This window comes from Parasteatoda tepidariorum, chromosome 4, assembly GCF_982258835.1.
Source record: "Parasteatoda tepidariorum strain Cologne lab strain chromosome 4, Ptep-v5.0, whole genome shotgun sequence".
In the NCBI taxonomy this organism is placed as follows: Eukaryota; Metazoa; Arthropoda; class Arachnida; order Araneae; family Theridiidae; genus Parasteatoda; species Parasteatoda tepidariorum.
Genome location: NC_141758.1, coordinates 44,448,517 through 44,467,962, shown reverse-complemented (window position 1 = coordinate 44,467,962; position 19,446 = coordinate 44,448,517). Strand labels below are relative to the sequence as shown.

Below are 19,446 nucleotides of genomic sequence, written 5' to 3'. Positions count from 1 at the left end.
TTACTTAACATATTTATTAACATTTTTTCAGAATTTTTGTATTTAAAAACACGTTTTCTGAGAATCTGGCGTTCGTGGAAGCGAGCAGCGTAAATTACCTTATCCGCCAATGGAATGGTAGCTGAACGTCTCTGCTAAACAGATCATTTCTTTGTCGTATATAAAGTTTCATAATTTGTTTTTGATTCAAATTGTAAACATTATATGTGAAATTTCTTTTCATTTACTAAATTGATTTCCTTACCATCAAAGTTTTATAAAATTTAACAGCTGTTAGGTTTACACCTACTGCTTTAATCTTTTAAAAGATATCAAGGAGGCAACGTGTTTTCGTTGACGGTCTACGCATATAGCGTCAAGATTCCGAAGTTAAAATATGTCCGTGGCATTCGAAGAGTCAAGGTAAACAATCAGAAATATGAAAGAGTAATATCTTAGTATTTAGTTATTATTCAATTGTTTGATGTTTCAAAATTTAAGTGTCTGACAATAAAAATTTCCCTCTTGTTCACGAAGAAAAAGCGAGCTCTTGTTTTAATTTCTTATCGTATGTATCTGAAGATACTTATTTTTTATTTTAAAAAAAAATTTCTGTAACTTTTCAGTCATTTTTATAAATCTACCTCTTATCTTATTTACAATAGTTGAATATTTTTTTTTAGTGAATCACGGGTTTCGTTACCGCTTATTAGTTTCGTTATTCAACTTATTTGATTTTAAAGGTTTTATGATTTTCAATATAAATTATACAAAAATTTCGCTTGTTATGGAAATCGTTCTTGATTAATATTTTTATTATGATATTTCCATTAAGCAAGTGGTTAGTAGGCAGATTCTGTGGTTGACTCCGCAACAACGCTCTAATTGAGTGTCTTAGATTTAATCACTTTTACTTATTGATATTAGAATGGATATTTTTAGTCAAGTAATGAGTCCTGTGTAGAAATTTTTATTTTTCCTACTGGTTAAAATATTATTAGTTAATATGGGTTTAAATTTTTGGTGCTCTATTACCTACTACTCACACTTTATGCTCCACCAATAAATTTCTTGTTGGGGTTCAAGTGCTCACTTGCCATTTAGTGGCCTCTTGTTGGGGTTCAAGTGCTCACTTGCCATTTAGTGGTATCATGTTTGCACTTACAAATTTCAAAATATAGATCATAAAGGCACAACCATTTTCAAGTAATGAGCCACAAAAATAAAAAAATTGGAGACATCATCATAATAAATATGAGGGTAATATTTAGATTCTTTTGAAAGTAATATGGCTGAGTTACCCATGTGTAATTAATCTTTTTCTCATGTACAGATAATTAAAATACATATATTTCTTTACATTTATAGTCAGATTACAAAGCGAATTATGGTAAAATTATCGGCATACAAATGAGAGAGGTAGTTTAATTTTACATTTAGCCTAATAGTTAACTTTCACTATTATTCCGAAAATGAAATTTGTTACTAATACAATATCTGATTAATGTGATGAATGTTTGTTGCTAGAATTATAAAATACCTAATCTATTGTTTATGTATTTATCTTGTCAACTTGCAAAATTTATTATATTATATTATATTTTAAACAATAAACAGTTCAAATGTTAAAAGACTTTGTGGGTCTCTTTAGACTCGCAGACTATATGTTGTGCATCCTTGATATAAATTGTAAATATTATTAAGTTATAAGAAGAGGTTTATGCAATAATAAATACAATTATTTGATTAATTCCAAATTTAAATTAAGGACCAAAATAGATTAAATCTAAAAATTATCCTGCTAATCGAAATACGTAAAAACTAAATGGGGGGATTTCCATATCGTGATCTGGCAGAATATTCGCCAAGTCACGTTCATTTCTCACGTCACGTTTCTTGCAGGCCATTTCAGTTTCCTGAAAATGGCCTGCAAGAAACTAAAAAAAAAATAAAACAATTCACAGAAAGAGACCAGTTTGAAGGGTATAACACTTAGCCCACCCATGGATAAATATCTACATTTTTTGTCGATTGTAGTTGGCCTGACAGGTCACATTACGAAAATATCCCCAACTAGGGGAACTAAATAAGGAATTAAATTGTTTACAAAAGATATAATTTTGATTCACTTTAAGTGAGTTTTTATCCTCTTGTGTATAAAGTTCTGATAAAAATATTTGACCAAATATTTAGTTTGATTTAACAGATTATTTTGACTGCTGATATATACTGTTATTTTTTAAATGTCTTTTAGAAATGGCCCAGATGATGAGCATTCCTTGGGAAGAGCTCCTGACAGAGAGTATGATGGACCACCTGGAATGGAACCAGATGGTGTCATTGAGGTACATTGTTTTAATTAACATATTTGAGACAGTTCAAAATTTCATGTTACGTAAGCAAATAATTTACTATGCAATCAATCATGCTTAAAAAATTTTTGATGGATTTCCAAAGAAAAATTTATTAGTTTGTTTCTTATTTTTCAAAAACATGATTCTTTTTTTATTTTATTTCTTAAACTATTTAAACATCTTTATTTTTGGAGGCAATTTATTTAAAAAAAAAATTAAAATGCAATAAGATTTCCTGTAGTTGTGTTTTTGTTGATGTACTACAAAGGTCTCTATTTTCCATAGAAAGTAAATTAATTTTAATCGTTAAATACTTAATAGAAACAAACACTAATTTTGCTTATATGGCAATATTGACAAATTTAGCCACAATGAAAAATTCACCAAAGCTCAATATATTTTAATTTTGAAACATAAATTAAAAGCTTGTAAGTTTTTATATAATGTATATTTTATACTACTGTAGTATTCTGGGACTAGAACATCATTCTTTAGAATGAAATTTTCAACTTACAAATGATGTTTGCTTTGTGTAATGTTAAAAATAAAAAAGGGGAAAATACTGTATCCCCTTATCATATCTTGTTTGTTAGAAGACATTAAAAGTGTAATATAATTTAATCAAAATCATAGTAAAGTTTCTGTAGCATAATTGATAACATTATCATGATTTACTGGTAATTGTATTTATTTTACAAAAAAAAAGGCAATTTCATTAGTTTCAATATAAATTTGATATAGCAAATTAATCTTAATCCCCGCTGCTTTGTAAAAAAAAATTTGCTATTGTTTTAATTTGTTGAATGTAAGTACACTAAATCAACTGTCTGGTTTTTTTTTTATTCATGAATTTAATTTAGTATAACTATGTTTACTATATAGATTATTGCAAAATAGCTTTGAAAATTTTGGCTTCTTAAATTAATATTGATTTGATCATTAAAAATTTTTTTTTAATAAGAAGCATAAAGAGCTAAAAAAATCAAATTTTTATTCCAGAGTAACTGGGAGTATGTTGTTGACAATTTTGATGATATGAATTTACGGGAAGAACTTTTGCGTGGTATATATGCATATGGTTTTGAAAAGCCTTCAGCTATACAACAGAGGGCAATTATCCCATGTATTAAAGGTAAGTTTTTGCATGTTCAGTGCAAAAATATATTGTGATCGGATTAAAATATTGAACTGTAGGTAGAATAGTATTTTATATTTATTATTTATTGTAATTTTTTTTGTTTTTGTTTATAATTTACAAGATAAATTATTGATATGTGTATTATAACACTCTAAAAAAAGTATTTATTCTTTTCGTGGTATGGTGCCTGTCGCCAGTGTGAACAGTGTATCCGCATGCCTTGAAAATGATAGAAATAGGTTTCGACTTTGATCAAAATTTGCCGTGGAATTTATAATTTTCAGTGATAAATTCACAGTTCATGCAATATGGATTTAGAGTATTGGAGCCATTAATCCTGCCGTGTAATTTGTATTCACATGATTTAAAAATCACACATCATGATTCATAATCCTGTTATTTAAAAAATAACTGTCATGATCTATATTTGTTCAATTTATAAATCACACATAGTGATTTGTATTTATATGATTTAAAAATCAAACCCCCCGTTAATGTGATTTCAATGTGTGCGTGTGTGCGAGATCAGCGTTAATGTGATTTAAAAATCCCAATCCGTATATGTGTAATTTTAAAATTAGGTACTTCGTGAAAATCCGTAGACCATTTTCGCCAAACCCGATATTATCACCGAACAGTAGCTTCTTCACCAATAACCACAAATTTGATAAGATTTACTGTGTAATCCTTCCTTGCGCAAGTTGACTTTCTTTAGTATGGTGATATAAATATTGTGCTTAATTAATGAAACATTTTCTTACCTTTTTATCAAACTAACTTTTAAGCCTTCTGTGCCAACTTTTGATCCTGTCCTTTTAGCATTTAAAAAATGCTTAGTGTGTCTTGAAGTTACAATTAGCGTGTAAGTTACAATTAGCTTCTTTTTTTTTTCATATAAAAATAAAGTTCTGATAACTGTTTTAGTTAAAGTTGTTTTTAATTAACTCCTAAACTTTCTCCATTGAACATATAGTATTCTTATCTGGGTAAAGTAGACCTTTTTTTTTTTCTTTTTAAAATTGAATTCTTTTTAATATTAATATAGTAATTGAGAGAGAGACACTGAGAAAGAAATTTATCTGAGAGTGGGAGTTTATTATCTTTCTAAAATGAAGTAACAATTATGATTATAAACATGCTTTTCTGCCCTTTAATTGTAATAGCCCTTTTCTCTTTCATGCAAATTACAAGGAGCACAAATAATATGTTTATCTAAAATTTGTTATGTTTTCATGCTTAACAAAGTTTTAAATGTTTATTAACCAAATTTTCGGTTTTTGACGCGACAAAGGAAAAAGCTGTGTTTTTACCAGTAAAAACTGTCAAAAACCTTTTTTTCCCCCTTTGTTATGGTGCGATAAAAATAAATTATCAAAATATTCTTCACAAATATCAATTCTATACATAAATGTAATATAACTATCAAATTTATATTAGTAAAAATTGTTGCACATATATTTTAAGTCTTGACTTGTGATGAAATTAAAATTCTAAATTTTGTACTTTGTAAAATTTTAAAAATATTGTGGGATTTACAGATTTTTTGTTATTGACATGTATTCAGCATCGATATTTTTACAATGCACCTGCATACATATATATAATCTTGATATTTGTATTCAAAATTTGTAATTAAAGAAAACTAATGGAAGAGCGTGTGCTATTTTAAGTAATTTTATTTTTATAACTAATATTTAATCGAAAGCACACTGAAGAGGGTTCGCAATTGTATTCAAAATGACGTATTTAGTAATCAGTGTCTGCTGACGCATGCATAGTGACTAGTTATGTGCATTTTTGGTTACCTAGCCATAAAAATGCCTCATCATATTTTTATTAATAATAATAAGTAATTTTTTGTTAAATTTTTTTAAAAAAAAAATTTCATATTTTAAGACCTAAAAGATACTTTTTATTTAAATTTTACTTAGTTGAAATAAAATATAAATCTAATGTCCCCAAAGATATGGGTTTTTGACTAGATGTTATGACAAAAAATGTATCAGCGAAAACCATCATGTGTCAAAAATTTGCCAAATAAGTAAAACTAATACTAGTTTTCCTGTAAATTAAAAAAAAACAATAATAATAATTTGAAAGTAACAATTTTATGGAGAGTTAGTAATTTAAAGTAAAATTTTAAAAGACTCCTGCATCTTAATAATCTTCACTTCTTAAGAAAAATTAGATCAAAGTGACATTTTTACATATGATTGCCTTTTTAGAATACATTTATATAAATTAATCGATCTATCTCTGTGGGACCAAACTAACATATTCATAATTTATAATAACTATTTTTCTATGATTATAAAAATTTCTGATGAATTTTATAAAGATCTTTCGCTCTTTAAATTTTAGTATAAAAGAATGAAACAGAAGTTAAGATTTTAAATTAATTTTCTTCTTCTTAGGTCTTGATGTAATAGCTCAAGCACAATCTGGAACAGGAAAAACAGCAACATTTTCTATTGCCATTCTGCAAAAAATTGATACTAGTCTTAGAGAATGTCAAGCTCTCATACTAGCTCCAACTAGAGAGTTAGCTCAGCAGGTAATTATTCTTTTTTTTTCCCTTATTCTTTTTAATCTTTGTCTTAGATTTTTGTTTGAGTAAAAAGTATTTTGTACTTTAATTTTTATTCTCTTTCCACAGATACAAAAAGTCGTCATTGCTCTTGGTGATTATATGAATGCACAGTGCCATGCTTGTATTGGAGGAACTAATGTTAGAGAAGATATTCGTAAATTAGAAATGGGTGTTCACGTAGTTGTAGGAACACCTGGTCGAGTGTTCGATATGATCAGTAGAAAAGCATTAAGTAAGTTATAGAAATATTTAGTATGATTCAGCTTAATTCAGTTGTTTTTAAAAATTACCTATTTTTATTTTTATCACCATCTTGATTGCTGAAGGTATTATTATAGTCTAGGTAATTTAAAACTAAATAAAATGTTGAAATTTTTTATCTTTGCACATGTATAATAAATGATATGAAGAAGACAAATTTACATAAGCATAATGCTAGAAATTAATCTTCGTAAATGTTCTGGTTGACGCCCGGTGGCTGAATGGCAGTGCGTCCTGTGTTACAGGTTTAGGATTCTATCCTCGGACAGGGCAAGGGTGACTCATCCTTTCATTGGGTCCGTAAATTGAGTATCAAGCATGCTTAGAAAGATAGCATGTCTCCCTTATCAATCATGCAGTGGGATTATGCACTCAGCTGACTACTTAGCCAGAACATTCTCCTAAGCCAAAAGTTTAAAAAAAAAGCTAGGATGGGCTAAGTAAGCCTTCGCCCTCCATGAGTTGTTACACCACAGATTTAAATGTTTTGAAAGTTATTCGAACCAGCAATTTAAAAATGAAATTTTGCCTCTCATAGCTTATAAGATTATGCGTGTATAATAATGAAATGTTTTCTCGTTAATACTATACTGCGTACATATGAAGATCTTTCCAAAATTGATGAGCGTTGTGTACAGTACTTTTTTAATAATTGTTTTTTTTTTTAATTTACTTTGTATGAATAAAAAATTGGTTCTAATTTTACGCATAATTTTCAAAAGCATTCTGTTAAATTCGAAAATTGATTATTTGCAAGAAACTATTTAAATTAGTAATAGTGATAAGATTTAAAAAAAATAAATAAATAAATAATTGTGTGTTGCAACTAAAGAAAAAAGAAAACTTTTTAGGTATTTCTGAAAAATACATAATGTCTATAATTCTTTAGTTAACTGCAATGCCTTGACAAAAATTAATTCAAAATGGTTATGAATAGTTTTAACTTAAATATTAGTGTCCCAAGTATGACTAATGTTTCACCGGTAAACATATCAAGTATGGTTGATAAATTTATTGCTTTCTTTGATACATTCATGAGAATTTTGAATGTATCTTTTTAATCTTTGTGAATGTGAAAGTTCAAAAATTAAACTGAATAATTATTTTAATAACTATCTATTTCTTTTGTTCCCCTTGTGATGAAATAGTTGAAATCAAGTATTTTAATGGATGATAAAATAACATTGTATTAATACACAACTCAAGGAACTTAGGTACTCTGTAATATGAACTGTTTTAAAGATCTTATTCTGTATTAATACACAACTAAAAGAACTCAGGTACTCTGTAATATGAACTGTTTTAAAGATCTTATTCTTTATTGAAAGTTAAAAATGAGTATTTACATAAGAGGTAGAGTGAGTATTACATATTTATTACAAAGTTACACTATATATAGATAACCTCATTTTCATACATTCAAGAGAAAAAGCATTTACTAATTCTTTTGTAACAAATGAGAGATATGCCTTTAAAAAAAAAATTTTTCTCCTTTCTTTTAACAGGAACAGATCATATCAAAATATTTGTGTTAGATGAGGCAGATGAAATGCTTTCTAGAGGATTTAAGGATCAAATTTATGATGTGTTTACTACCCTCAACTCTAGTATCCAGGTTTTTATATTTTTGATATTTTTTTCCATATTGACAAATATTCTAAAGTTATTAAAAATTAAAAATTTCTTGCTATGCTATTACTGATATTAATGTGGCTTCTATATAATTTCGGATTTTATTTATAATTTTTTTTCTGTTTTTATTGAGTTATAAGTCAAATGTAATTGATATCATTTTCTATCTTAATTAATAAAACTAGTTATAACCAATAATAATTTAAAATTTCATTAGAACAAGAGTTAATGTCCCCTAAAGCAGAAAATGATCAAAACTGTAAGGAATTTTCCAAAACAACACATGATTAGAAAACTAATTGTGCTCACATCATTGCGGAATAGTTTGCTCCTGAGACTCTATGACAATTTAAAATGCTGTTATTGATTTTTGTTTCATGATGTAAGCATACATAATTTGACATTTAACTGAGTTTCTTTTTCTGGCAATAAAGTTATTCCTAAATTATTAAAACAAAATCGGAATATTGTAATCAACAAGTCTTGTTGTGGAATATTTTATTTAATTCTGCATCAGAGTTAATATTTTTATGTGATCCTGCATGGTCTTAATTTCTTAAATATATCTAGCAGTTCATTCACTGATTAGTTGAGTTTTGGTAAGTTTAAATCTTAAAAATTTTAAACTGTACCAAGATTTAACTAGGCAAATGCGTGAAGCAGTGTCTTTATGATACCTTGTAAAAAAAAATTTTATTTCAAAGGAATACGGTCTGAGTTTTAGGTTGTTTATGGGGTTAAAAATTGTTTTGCTTTATCTTTTGTCATATAATTCTATCATATTGTTAATAATAATTCTAGTTTCCAAAAATTTACTTATGTGTTTTTTGCAGGTTATTTTGCTTTCTGCTACAATGCCAGTTGATGTTTTGGAAGTTACTAAAAAATTTATGCGTGAACCAGTTCGTATTTTAGTTAAGAAAGAAGAATTAACTTTGGAAGGCATAAAGCAATTTTACATATCAGTAGAAAGAGAGGTAAAGCACTTTTAACTGTATGTGAATATTTTTCAGTAGTATAATTTATTTATTAGAATGTTTTTGAAGTACTTTATTTAAATGTTTTTCTTTGCAATTTTATACCTAAGCTTTACATATTTCTAAGTCAGATATTGTGCAGAATCGAAAAATAAATAGACATTATATTTTTGAGATGTTAAGAAATTCTATTTTATCTTAACTTTTCATTTTTTAAAGTATATTTTATGCTTCTTTTTTTTTCAGGACTGGAAACTTGACACACTTTGTGATTTATATGAAACTTTGACTATCACACAAGCTGTGATATTTTGCAACACTAGACGAAAAGTAGATTGGCTTATGGAGAAAATGCATAGTCGTGATTTTACAGTGTCTGCTTTGGTAAGTTTTATCATAAAATAACTGACACAATATTATATTCAAAATTTCTAAGAGTTGGTATATTTATTTTGGTACTGTATCTGAATTTGTTTTAAGATAGTCATCTTTCGAGATGGCTTAAGTAAAAGGTTCTGACCAAAATCAGATTTTAGGGTTCAGAAACTTCAATATTTTTGCATCAGTTTTAAATTTTTTTTTAAGATAGTTATTGAAATCATAATGAGTAAATAAGAAATAATGCCTTGAACCTGAAACAGTTTAATAAATATTAATTAGTATTTTAGTAAGATTTTTTTTCTGTATCTCATATGATTGCAAATATTAACTATATTCAAATATTACTTTCTAAAAAAAATTTTATTTTGATATTAAATTTAACTTCCTAAAAAAATTTCAGTAGAAAGATTTTTTTACGGGCTTTGGATTAGGACTTGATAAAATGCCTTTATGTTGCAAGAGCTTCTTTTATCACGTAGTTAAGTTCATTAAACTCTTGCATAATTTTCCGTATTTTCCAAGACTCGGGCAAGCAGGTTAGTATCATTACTTTTTTAACATTAGAGGTGGAACAAGAGGACTGAATTTTAAGATTTTTTAAAACTGCTTCTTTGGGTGTTTTAGTATCAATATCTGCGGAGCTCTCAGCATTTGTAAAAAGTTCACACCTTATAGCAGAGTTTATCTTTTTCATCTTACTTTTTGCATAAAGTTTGCTTTCTCTTTTTATCTATAGAAGATTCTTCCAATTCATGTAGTGAGACATTGAGTGTGTTAACAACTTCAGACTTTAGAATAAAATTTGGATCCACATATACACTCTCTAAATCCTCATTTCTGTATCAAAATTATATATTCTTATTGAAAATATCTACTTTGTTATTCTTGTAATAATTTAATTCAATACTTTTTATAAAAATAAATATCTTTAAATATTCTATCCATATTGACAAAAGATAATTTTTTTATAGCATGGTGACATGGACCAAAAAGAAAGAGACGTCATTATGCGGGAGTTTCGCTCTGGATCTAGCCGTGTTCTTATTACTACAGATTTGTTAGCTAGAGGAATAGATGTGCAACAAGTTTCACTAGTTATAAATTATGACTTGCCTACGAATAGAGAAAACTATATTCACAGGTAAGTGTTAGTTAAATAAATAAATTGATATAGATCATAATTAAATAACAGAAAATGTATTGTATCTCTGTAAGAAATATATTTATTACAGTCTATGCTCTTTAGTATTACCCCCCCCCCCTAGTTCAATTCTTCCTTTATAACTACTGCTGCATGAAGTTCCGTTTGCTGTTCCATAAATACAATGTTATATTATCACCCAACTAGAACCTCCAAACTGAACTGTTTATTCCAATGTAACAAACAAAACTTTGTTTTATTTTTATTTCCCTAAGAATTATTCTGAAAACAGGTATTATGCATATTCGCTCTTTTAATCCAACATTTTCCATTGAAAAAGAGAAGTTTGGAGAAAACTATTCAAGACACTGTTTCTTTTGATGTAACTGCTTAAAAAGCAAGTAACATCTTGTTATTTTTCTATGAATGAAAAAAGAAAGACAGAACCTCCTATTATTTACCTAGAAGGTTACGGGGAAAAAATTAAATGTACTTTTAACCTTAAATGTACTATATTGAATAATACATCTTTATCGTTTCGTAATTCTATTTAAGATATTACATGTTTTTGCCAAAATAAGTCCTGTATTTATAACATGTAAGTAAATATTTACACAAATTTTATGTAGTCACATTATAGCAACCTCATGTTCCAGTCTGTTTTTCTTTGGACCACAGGAATTGTCCTATAGAGCTTCGACTGTATTAATGTGATGTTAAACTTATTAGTGTGTTAAACTTATTAACAGAAAAAAAACAATTAGCACATAAGTGACATCACATGATTTAACTTTTTGAAAATTTTATTTAGCAACTCTAAGATATAGTGTTTATATTAATACAGTTAATTTTCAGTATAATAAAGGAACTTCTGTATAATATATAATAAAGAAATTTTATTACCAACAAATTTATATATACTCAAATTTTAATATCCCTTTTCATGTAATTATATTACTCACGACAGAATGTCCTTGGAAAACTTTTTATATTTTAGCATTTATAATAGAATTACTTATGCATTACTAAGTTTCATATCAATGATATTAAAAATGTCACTTTTGACAAATTTCCTATTAAAAAAAGGGGGGTAGGAAATTATCAACAAGTTAAGGCATTGAAGGCATGTATGTCTGTTAAACTTATTTTTAAGTGTTATAAATTAACATTAATATTTTTCAAGTCTTTTCAATTATAGTTGTGCATGTTCTATGAACATTTTAATTTAGTAATTTTATCATGAATTTGAGGAAAGATATATATATAACAGAAAAATAATTATTTCAATAGTTACAATCATCTTATTTTTAAAGGTTTGACTAATATTATTGATTTTCCTCTTCAGGATTGGCAGGGGTGGCCGGTTTGGGCGTAAAGGTGTTGCAATTAATTTTGTAACTGAAGATGATAAAAGAACCTTGCGAGATATTGAGCAGTTTTATAATACGCAAATTGAAGAAATGCCAATGAATGTTGCTGATTTAATTTAAATGAATAAAATAGTGCATTGAGATTATAATTTTATGTATCTTTATTCTATACTGGACATTTTCATACTGATATGCAAGCGTATGAACTGATTTAGCAGCGATCAAAATAAATTATTTTGATAGCTGTATTTTTTACCTAATGTCATTTTGGAAACAAAAACTTTTATGCATACGACTTCCATGTATAGTTTAAAGTAATTGTATATTTAACAAATTCATTATTAATGCTTATAAGGCACAGATTTGAATTGAATTATGATATACTGTACACTGTGCTTGTGATTTCAAAGTTTCAGACTTTGTTTTATAAACATTTAAATGTTTGTTAAATTGTTATATTTTACAAATAATAGACTTAGTGGTAGATATTTTTGCATATTTTTATCTGCCCCAATATATAATTTCTCTGTGACACGCAAAAGTGTGGCCTGTTGTGACAGTTACATATTATGCTTGTGCTTATTTAGTGATTGTTTTATGTATCATAAAACTGCAAAAGCAGTTAAAAGTCTTATGATTATGTTCATAAAATATTTCTTGTTGTTTATGATTTTACTTTGCTCATTTTCAAAATATGATTTTAAAAAATGTTTGTCCAAAGTTTTACATTTGTTAATATTTTATTTTGTTGATTTATTTCATAGCTAGTTATAAGAATTAATGTTATGCAAACTCCTATTGAAATTCTTACCCATTGCCGATTTGAAAATGAAATTTTAATTTAAAAAAAGTTCATAATTTTAATTAATAATAACTGTTTCTAAGCATTTCTTTGAATAAAATTTTATTAGGTTTTCTTATCATAGAATGATAGAAATTGGAGTTGGAAAAATATTCACAATTAATTTAAAATTTTATAATGATGTTTTCTCTGCAATCTACAAAATGTCATAGTTAATTCCAATTATTTAATGTTTTTGGTTATTTATGTTTGTTTAAGTATAGTTTTGTAATGCTTTTATTGCAAATTGTTTTCCTTCTTTAAAAAGTTATTTATTTTATATTAAAATTAAAAATTTAAGTGACTAAATTTTAAGATCTTATTTATTGAATTGCTAAAAAAAAAAGTTGAATAACTTTCCCTTACTGTTCTAACCTTTTTCATTTTTATTCATTGAAATTTGTGGTTAAACCGAATCATGACAATTATTAGTTATTTATTACAACAGGCTCAATTTTTTTTCTTCTATTCTATAAAAAATGTACAAATTTATAAAATATTTCAGGTATGAGAGTATGATAAACATTTTTGAGTTTAATTTTATCTTCGAATTTTTTAATGTAATGATTATTTTCAGTCTGCATTGTTTCTATCCGCCAGGTATTATGCCTATTTTAAGCCATTTAATACAAATGAACCAACTTATTTGATGCAGTAGAACCCTGCTTATCTGATGCACTTCCTAAGATATTTATTATCTAATTGCATTTCTATACTTTTTTTAAAAAATCTTTTTGGGTTATTTGAATCACATTGTGATGATGAATCCGAAAACTGGCTGCTAAAAATCTACGGTGATACAGAAAACAGAAAAGTACAAGTTTTTCTTCTATATTGTTTATAATAAAAAAAGTAAAATAATTTTTTTAAAAAAAAGAAAGAAAGACAGGAAAAAAACTTCATTATAGTGTCTATTTTATTTGAGTAATTTTACTCTTAGGTTAATGTTTATAAATTCGAAAAGGTCTCTTGACAAAATGTGCTCTTTGCCCTGAAGGGGTCGATTAATCAGTTTTACTGTATTCATAAATAGAATTCTTTCTTTTATTCAATCCCAACGATGGCTAGTCAAAGCTATTTTCTGTGTATAGTCAGCTTTGTTTGGCCTTGCTAGAGTCACAGACAATTATTACATTAAGATAACAGTGCTGCATAAAATTCTGTTACTGTGATTGTCTGTAATACATTAATTTTTGAGTGGTTAATATGTCCCTGGTTTCATTTTCTCTGGTGACTCCGAATTAAATTCGAAGTAAAACCTATATAGAAGTATGGGGAAAAAATTTGAACTTTTATTTTTGAAGGTAGTGGGGAAGTTTGTAAAATGATGTATATATATATACTTGTTTTTAAATAGTTACACATTTTATAAGTGCATTGACTTATTGTTAATTTGTAATTTGCATATTGTATATTCACTTTTTTTGTTTATAGATATTTGTCGTTTGTAGTTCCTATCTATAATCACGTTAATGACTTTGTATAGTTACGATTGTTTTTTCTTGTGTTCAACCACATCTCATTGATGCTTTTCAATTATCTACTCGGTTTGTAAGAAGATTTTTGTGACCAGGTCAGAAGATGTTGCAAAAAAAAATATATATAAGTCAGCATTAAATTGCTTTTATAAAATGTGCCTCTTATAACAAGGGATATTAATTTTAAAAAAAAAAATTATTTGTCATTTTAAATCGCTTACTTCCAAGTCCTGATTCAATTGAATCCTGGATGAAATGATTTGAGTGCTATTTGGTTTTTAAGTTAAAAAATCTATTAGGAGCAGATCTTGGATTCAACAATGAATTTTTTATATAACTCGTTTAAAATTATATTATTGATGCTGTCAGAAAAAAAAAAGTATTTAGACTAAATATTTAGACTGTTCCTTTTGAATGGAAAAGAGTTTTAAACTTCCTTAAATTCAGATTGTTTCAAAATTGTATGTAGATAAGCAATTAAAAATAGCAATATTAGGTCCCTCATGTGTCTGGTTATGTGTTGCATTAGCAGTTGTACTAAAGGAATATAGCCTTATAATAGTTAAATATGAAATTGTGTGTCACAACAATAAGTAAATAAAATAAGGATAACAAAAGATAGCCATTATTGAACATTTTGCTGTATATTATAACTTTTATATCCAATAATTTCAGCCAATTTATGTTAAATGAGCGAATCAACTTAGTCCTCATGTTCTTGTTACAACAAATTTGACTGTATTTATTTATTGCATCTAATCATATTACCTAAAGTGAAGAGTGAAACATATGCATTTTCCAAACAGGAATATCATTAAATCATAAGATCAAATTAATTATTTCAAAAAAAATTTTTAGATGCATGGTTTATTCATATTTTATTTTAGACTAAGAATGATTGTTTTGTTCATTTTTTTTCTTCTTAAATTTTAAACAATCTATTCAATACAATAAGAAAACTTGTTGTAACTTTGTGAATAGGAAATTTCGTTGAAACCTTTTAGTCTTTATCCAAATTTATTACTCAGTTTTAAAAAATAAAAAAGGTGCTAATTGAAATTTTTAAGTACCATCTATTAGTATTTAAAATGATTTTGTGGCTATCCAAATAAAATAACTTAATTCTTGGTAAGAATTAATCTGCTTACAAACCGACAATATTATATATTGAATTCATTTTAGACTTTGATGTCTGACTAATTGAAAGTAAGTTAATTCTTTTGTGAACATGCCAAATTAAGTTACAAATAAGTATGTAGGTTTTACCTTGTGGATTGCTGAATTTGAGGATTTTACCATGAACTTGTTAATAATATGTATTTGTATAAATTCAAATGATTTGGAGATAAATTTTGTGCTGACAATGATTTCACCGAGACCAAAAATTTTTATACTTATTTTGAAGTATTGAAAAGTAAATATAAATATTACTTATGATTATATCTTTGAACTAATATGTGAGTTATGAGTGCAGTTGTTAATACTTTTAAAATGTTTGCTCTTTTGTTTAAGAATTTTTAAATAAAATATGAAGAAAATATTTTGTATTCTTTTTCCCACGTTTATTCAAATTTTTATTGATTGGAAAGACATTTGTGCTTTTACTTTAAAAAATAACTTACTTTCATGCTTTTTAATTTTGTAACAAATATTTGAATTTAATTTTAAGCCCACATAAATAATTTAATCATTAAAATAGAATTTATATCTATATATAGATATGTGTGTATATATTTCCAAGATCAAATGTTTTGGTTTAAATTAACTTAGGGTCACTTTTGATTGCTCAAATAAGTAGATTTTTGATAAGCTGCATTTATTCTATTTATAGAAAAGAAATTTTCTGCTAATTTTTTTTTTCTTCTGTGTTTAAGGATTAAACTAAAATTATCTTGTAAATATAAAACCAGCCTCATTTATAACAATTTTTACTGGCTATAAAAAAAGTCACAACTAATGAAATCAAACACACGTTTAATAAATTTATGAGAATCAATATCACAAATAAATGTAACAAAATTTCAATGCCAATTGTAAAGCTAGCTGTTGACTAACACAAAAACTTACATAAATTTCTTAACATCAAAGGTAATAACTTTTCAACAATTACATATGACTAATAAAATCAATTGAATCATATAATAGCACACTTTTATTATCCAAAAAATATCACACAAAAAATAATGTTCAAAAACAATTCTGACATGTAACCCGCTTACAATCTAGTGCATTGGTAACACTTCAACCTTTTCTACTAGGTTTTGCTCCTAACTACAAAATGTTCAAAAGATTATAGTGAATAAATAATCCATGTATTGCCATTTTCCCCCTCATACATAGTGACGTGTTTCAGTGTCGTATTATACTCTGTTCTTTTACAAATTACTTAGCGTACGTAAGACACATGTGTTTTACAAGTTCCCAACATTACTTAAGCGAGTCAGTTGCTTAGTAGCTATGATGGAAAATTAATTTTATGTAACTTATGTCTGTTGCTTGGCAAATTGATTTTATTTATCATGAACACCTCAGAACATTCCTTAATATGTAATGCATTCTTCTAGCTGTTAATTTTAGTTATTTATAAAAAATCATTTTGATAAAGTAATAGTTAAGTCATGAAAAAATGAAAATCTAGTAAAGTGTGTGTTTTTTTTTAAGACAAATATTTTCCATTCGAAAAATAATTCAGTTAAAAACAAAAAGTAATATGAAAGATCAACCTTTCCAAATGAACTCAACAGATTTTATCGATAGGAATTGATTGCATTATTGGGAAGTTTTTGTGTTCTAAAATATTTTGTTATTATTTTATAAAAAATAACTTTTTAATATATAATTACAATGAAACTTCAATAATTCATAGGATTTGTAGAAGTAAATAAAACGTCTAGATTTTGAAAATTAGAGCAACAAGAAAATGAATTATTCTTGATTTTTATTTCAGCAAAAATAGGCGAGTTGTTGCTAGCGTATATATTAAACATTTTGATCGAGAAAAGAATCATCAAAATATTTTACGTGATATCAAAATAATTATTGTATTACTTATATGGTTTGATGTTTCTTTGATAACCGAAAAAATCAAACTTCAAATAAAATTATTACCGCACAATTTTGAGAACTGTAAGTAAAAGATAATAAACCTGAAAAAATGTTTTGTTACAACATTGAATAATTTGCTACCAGAGAAAAAATCTTTGTTCTAAGCGTGTATAATAAAAAAAGGAAAAATATTTTGTGACAGAAAAATTTGAAAATTAATCTTTTTTTTTTTTTCCTTCCCCAAAATCAATTGTCAGTAGTTCCTCTCACTTGACACTGTATGTTCTCTGAGTAAACTATATCATTATTTCTCTGATGGCAAGTTTGTCATCGTTCAACTCAAAACTTATTTTTGTAGAAACAAAAATAAGTTTTGCAAAAAAAAAAAAAAAAAAAAATCCCTAACTAAATACCAGCAATACGAAGTATGCAATATATTTTGGAACATTATAAATGGTTTCAATATTTAGTTGTGTATGGAAATTCTGGGAGATCAATTTTAAATAACTATTTATTTTTAAAATTGTAATAGGATGTTTGCATGGTGACACTAAGTACTTGACAGCCTGCAAGTAAAATGAGGGGAAAACTTATGGTCCAATACACATACTGTAAACACTGCATCTAGATTCTAAATGATACTATTTTTCTAACTTATAAATTTAACAGTTATTTAAATTACAACTAAGTTATATATTTTAAGTTTTTTTACACTTCTGACCAATATATGAAGGGAGAATGTAAAGGGATGTAATAAAATTGTAAAAGAATGCATAAAAACTTTTGGTCAAAATTTTTAGAATTCTATCATATAAAATAACAAAAATAATTTTCCTCCATAAAATAGATGAAGTTATAAGCTCATAGAAGTATACAATAAAAATAAAGAAGTAACATATATACTCTGTACAAGTAATTTCCTCAAATAGAGGAAAAGTATACATCCACATAAATATTTATATCTATATATATTGCTATAATAAACAGAGAAGATTAAGTAAAATTACCTGGCTGACTAGCATATTTTGACATACATCTCTTAAAGGCAATAACTCTTAGAAAACATATTTATTTCTGTGCACTATTAAATGCAAACACTTTTCAGACAAGTGTTCCATAGTAGTATGAAATTAAAGGAAGTTATGTGACGCAGAAGGGGCGCCTGAATTCCTCGACAAAAACTAAACTGGCACACTTCATTGAAATATTAAGTGAGAACTGCACTTGTTAAATAAGTTGTATCCAGTTGCAATCATACTTTTATCACTCAGCGTGAAATGGAAAATGCCTAACTACATATTGGGTCGTTTAAGCACAATACCTAAGAATATGTAATTGATGTGCTGAACTTCTTGCAACCTCTTATGTTCCCCAACAGTATTCTTTCTTCGCCCTGTCAGTTAAAAGATCTGGAAAAATTAAAGGATCCCATTTTTTCTGTTGCAGAATTACTCTGTCTAATCCCACAATATAATGCCATGCTTTTTTTCTAGAACTTCAAACAAAAAGAAAATCAATTTTTAAATTGATAAAAAATTTTTTTTTCATTTACTCAATTGCTGTTGTAGTTCATTTGCGTCGCAATAGAGCTGCACAATGGGCTATTGGCGACGGTCTGGCAAACATCCCTGAGGATGATCCGAAGACATGCCATCAAAATTTTGATCCTCTGCAGAGGGTCGGTAGCCCGACGACCTACATGCTAAGTCCAGCACTTTACGGTAGAACAGTTTATTGAGGACAAATACCGCACACCCTCGGTCCCTACACAGACTGATCCAAGTGGTCACCCACCCACACACTGACCGCACCAGTGATGCTTATTTACTTAACTGACTGGCACACATGTTCTAAAAGATCTTCTGTAACCGCTCAAACTTGGTTTTGGCACTATCTTAAGGGATTGTGCTCCAGACACTCTCTTTAGAGTGTCCCAAAAAACTACGATGACGAGCAATAGATTGAGCCCTGAGAGAAGTTATAAAAATAATCATTGGATAGACATTGTTTAAACTAGATAATTTAATTTATTAGTTTTATATTAAAATAAAAACACCAAAACACACTTTTTTGTTGTATGAAATAAAGTTTTTCTCGCATCGGAAATCAAACTGAAAACTAAAAAGGCATCCCCCATTGTTTTTAAGCTTATTCTTCCAACAGGCAAATTTCTTCCTCCATTGGCGCCCCATCTAATTTATTAACATTAAGCCTAAGCTATCACACTCTAAAATAAAATGTAGTAGAAACATGTTTATC

At 27.1% G+C, this 19,446-nt stretch overlaps 1 protein-coding gene across 2 annotated transcripts; it reads left to right on the top strand.

The window, feature by feature from the left end:
* The first annotated feature begins 70 nt into the window (after nucleotides 1-70).
* LOC107448311 (eukaryotic initiation factor 4A-I) lies at nucleotides 71-15,680 on the top strand. 2 transcript variants are annotated; one of them, XM_016063455.4, is made up of 10 exons: nucleotides 71-402; nucleotides 2,234-2,324; nucleotides 3,333-3,465; nucleotides 5,886-6,025; nucleotides 6,128-6,293; nucleotides 7,828-7,937; nucleotides 8,788-8,931; nucleotides 9,178-9,315; nucleotides 10,284-10,453; nucleotides 11,799-15,680. In XM_016063455.4, exons 1-10 carry the CDS (start codon nucleotides 377-379, stop codon nucleotides 11,941-11,943), a joined length of 1,263 nt encoding a protein of 420 aa, XP_015918941.1. In that variant the 5' UTR covers nucleotides 71-376; the 3' UTR covers nucleotides 11,944-15,680. The 2 variants fall into 2 exon arrangements, with proteins under 2 accessions (XP_015918941.1, XP_042911685.1); XM_043055751.2 differs by having other exon boundaries at nucleotides 117-426.
* The last annotated feature ends 3,766 nt before the right edge of the window (nucleotides 15,681-19,446 follow it).

Coding starts and splice junctions, on each gene's coding strand:
- LOC107448311 (XM_016063455.4), top strand. CDS start 377: ATGTCCGTGGCATTCGAAGAGTCAAG. Junction 7,938..8,787: donor CCCTCAACTCTAGTATCCAG/GTTTTTATATTT, acceptor TGTTTTTTGCAG/GTTATTTTGCTTTCTGCTAC. Junction 10,454..11,798: donor AGAGAAAACTATATTCACAG/GTAAGTGTTAGT, acceptor TTTCCTCTTCAG/GATTGGCAGGGGTGGCCGGT.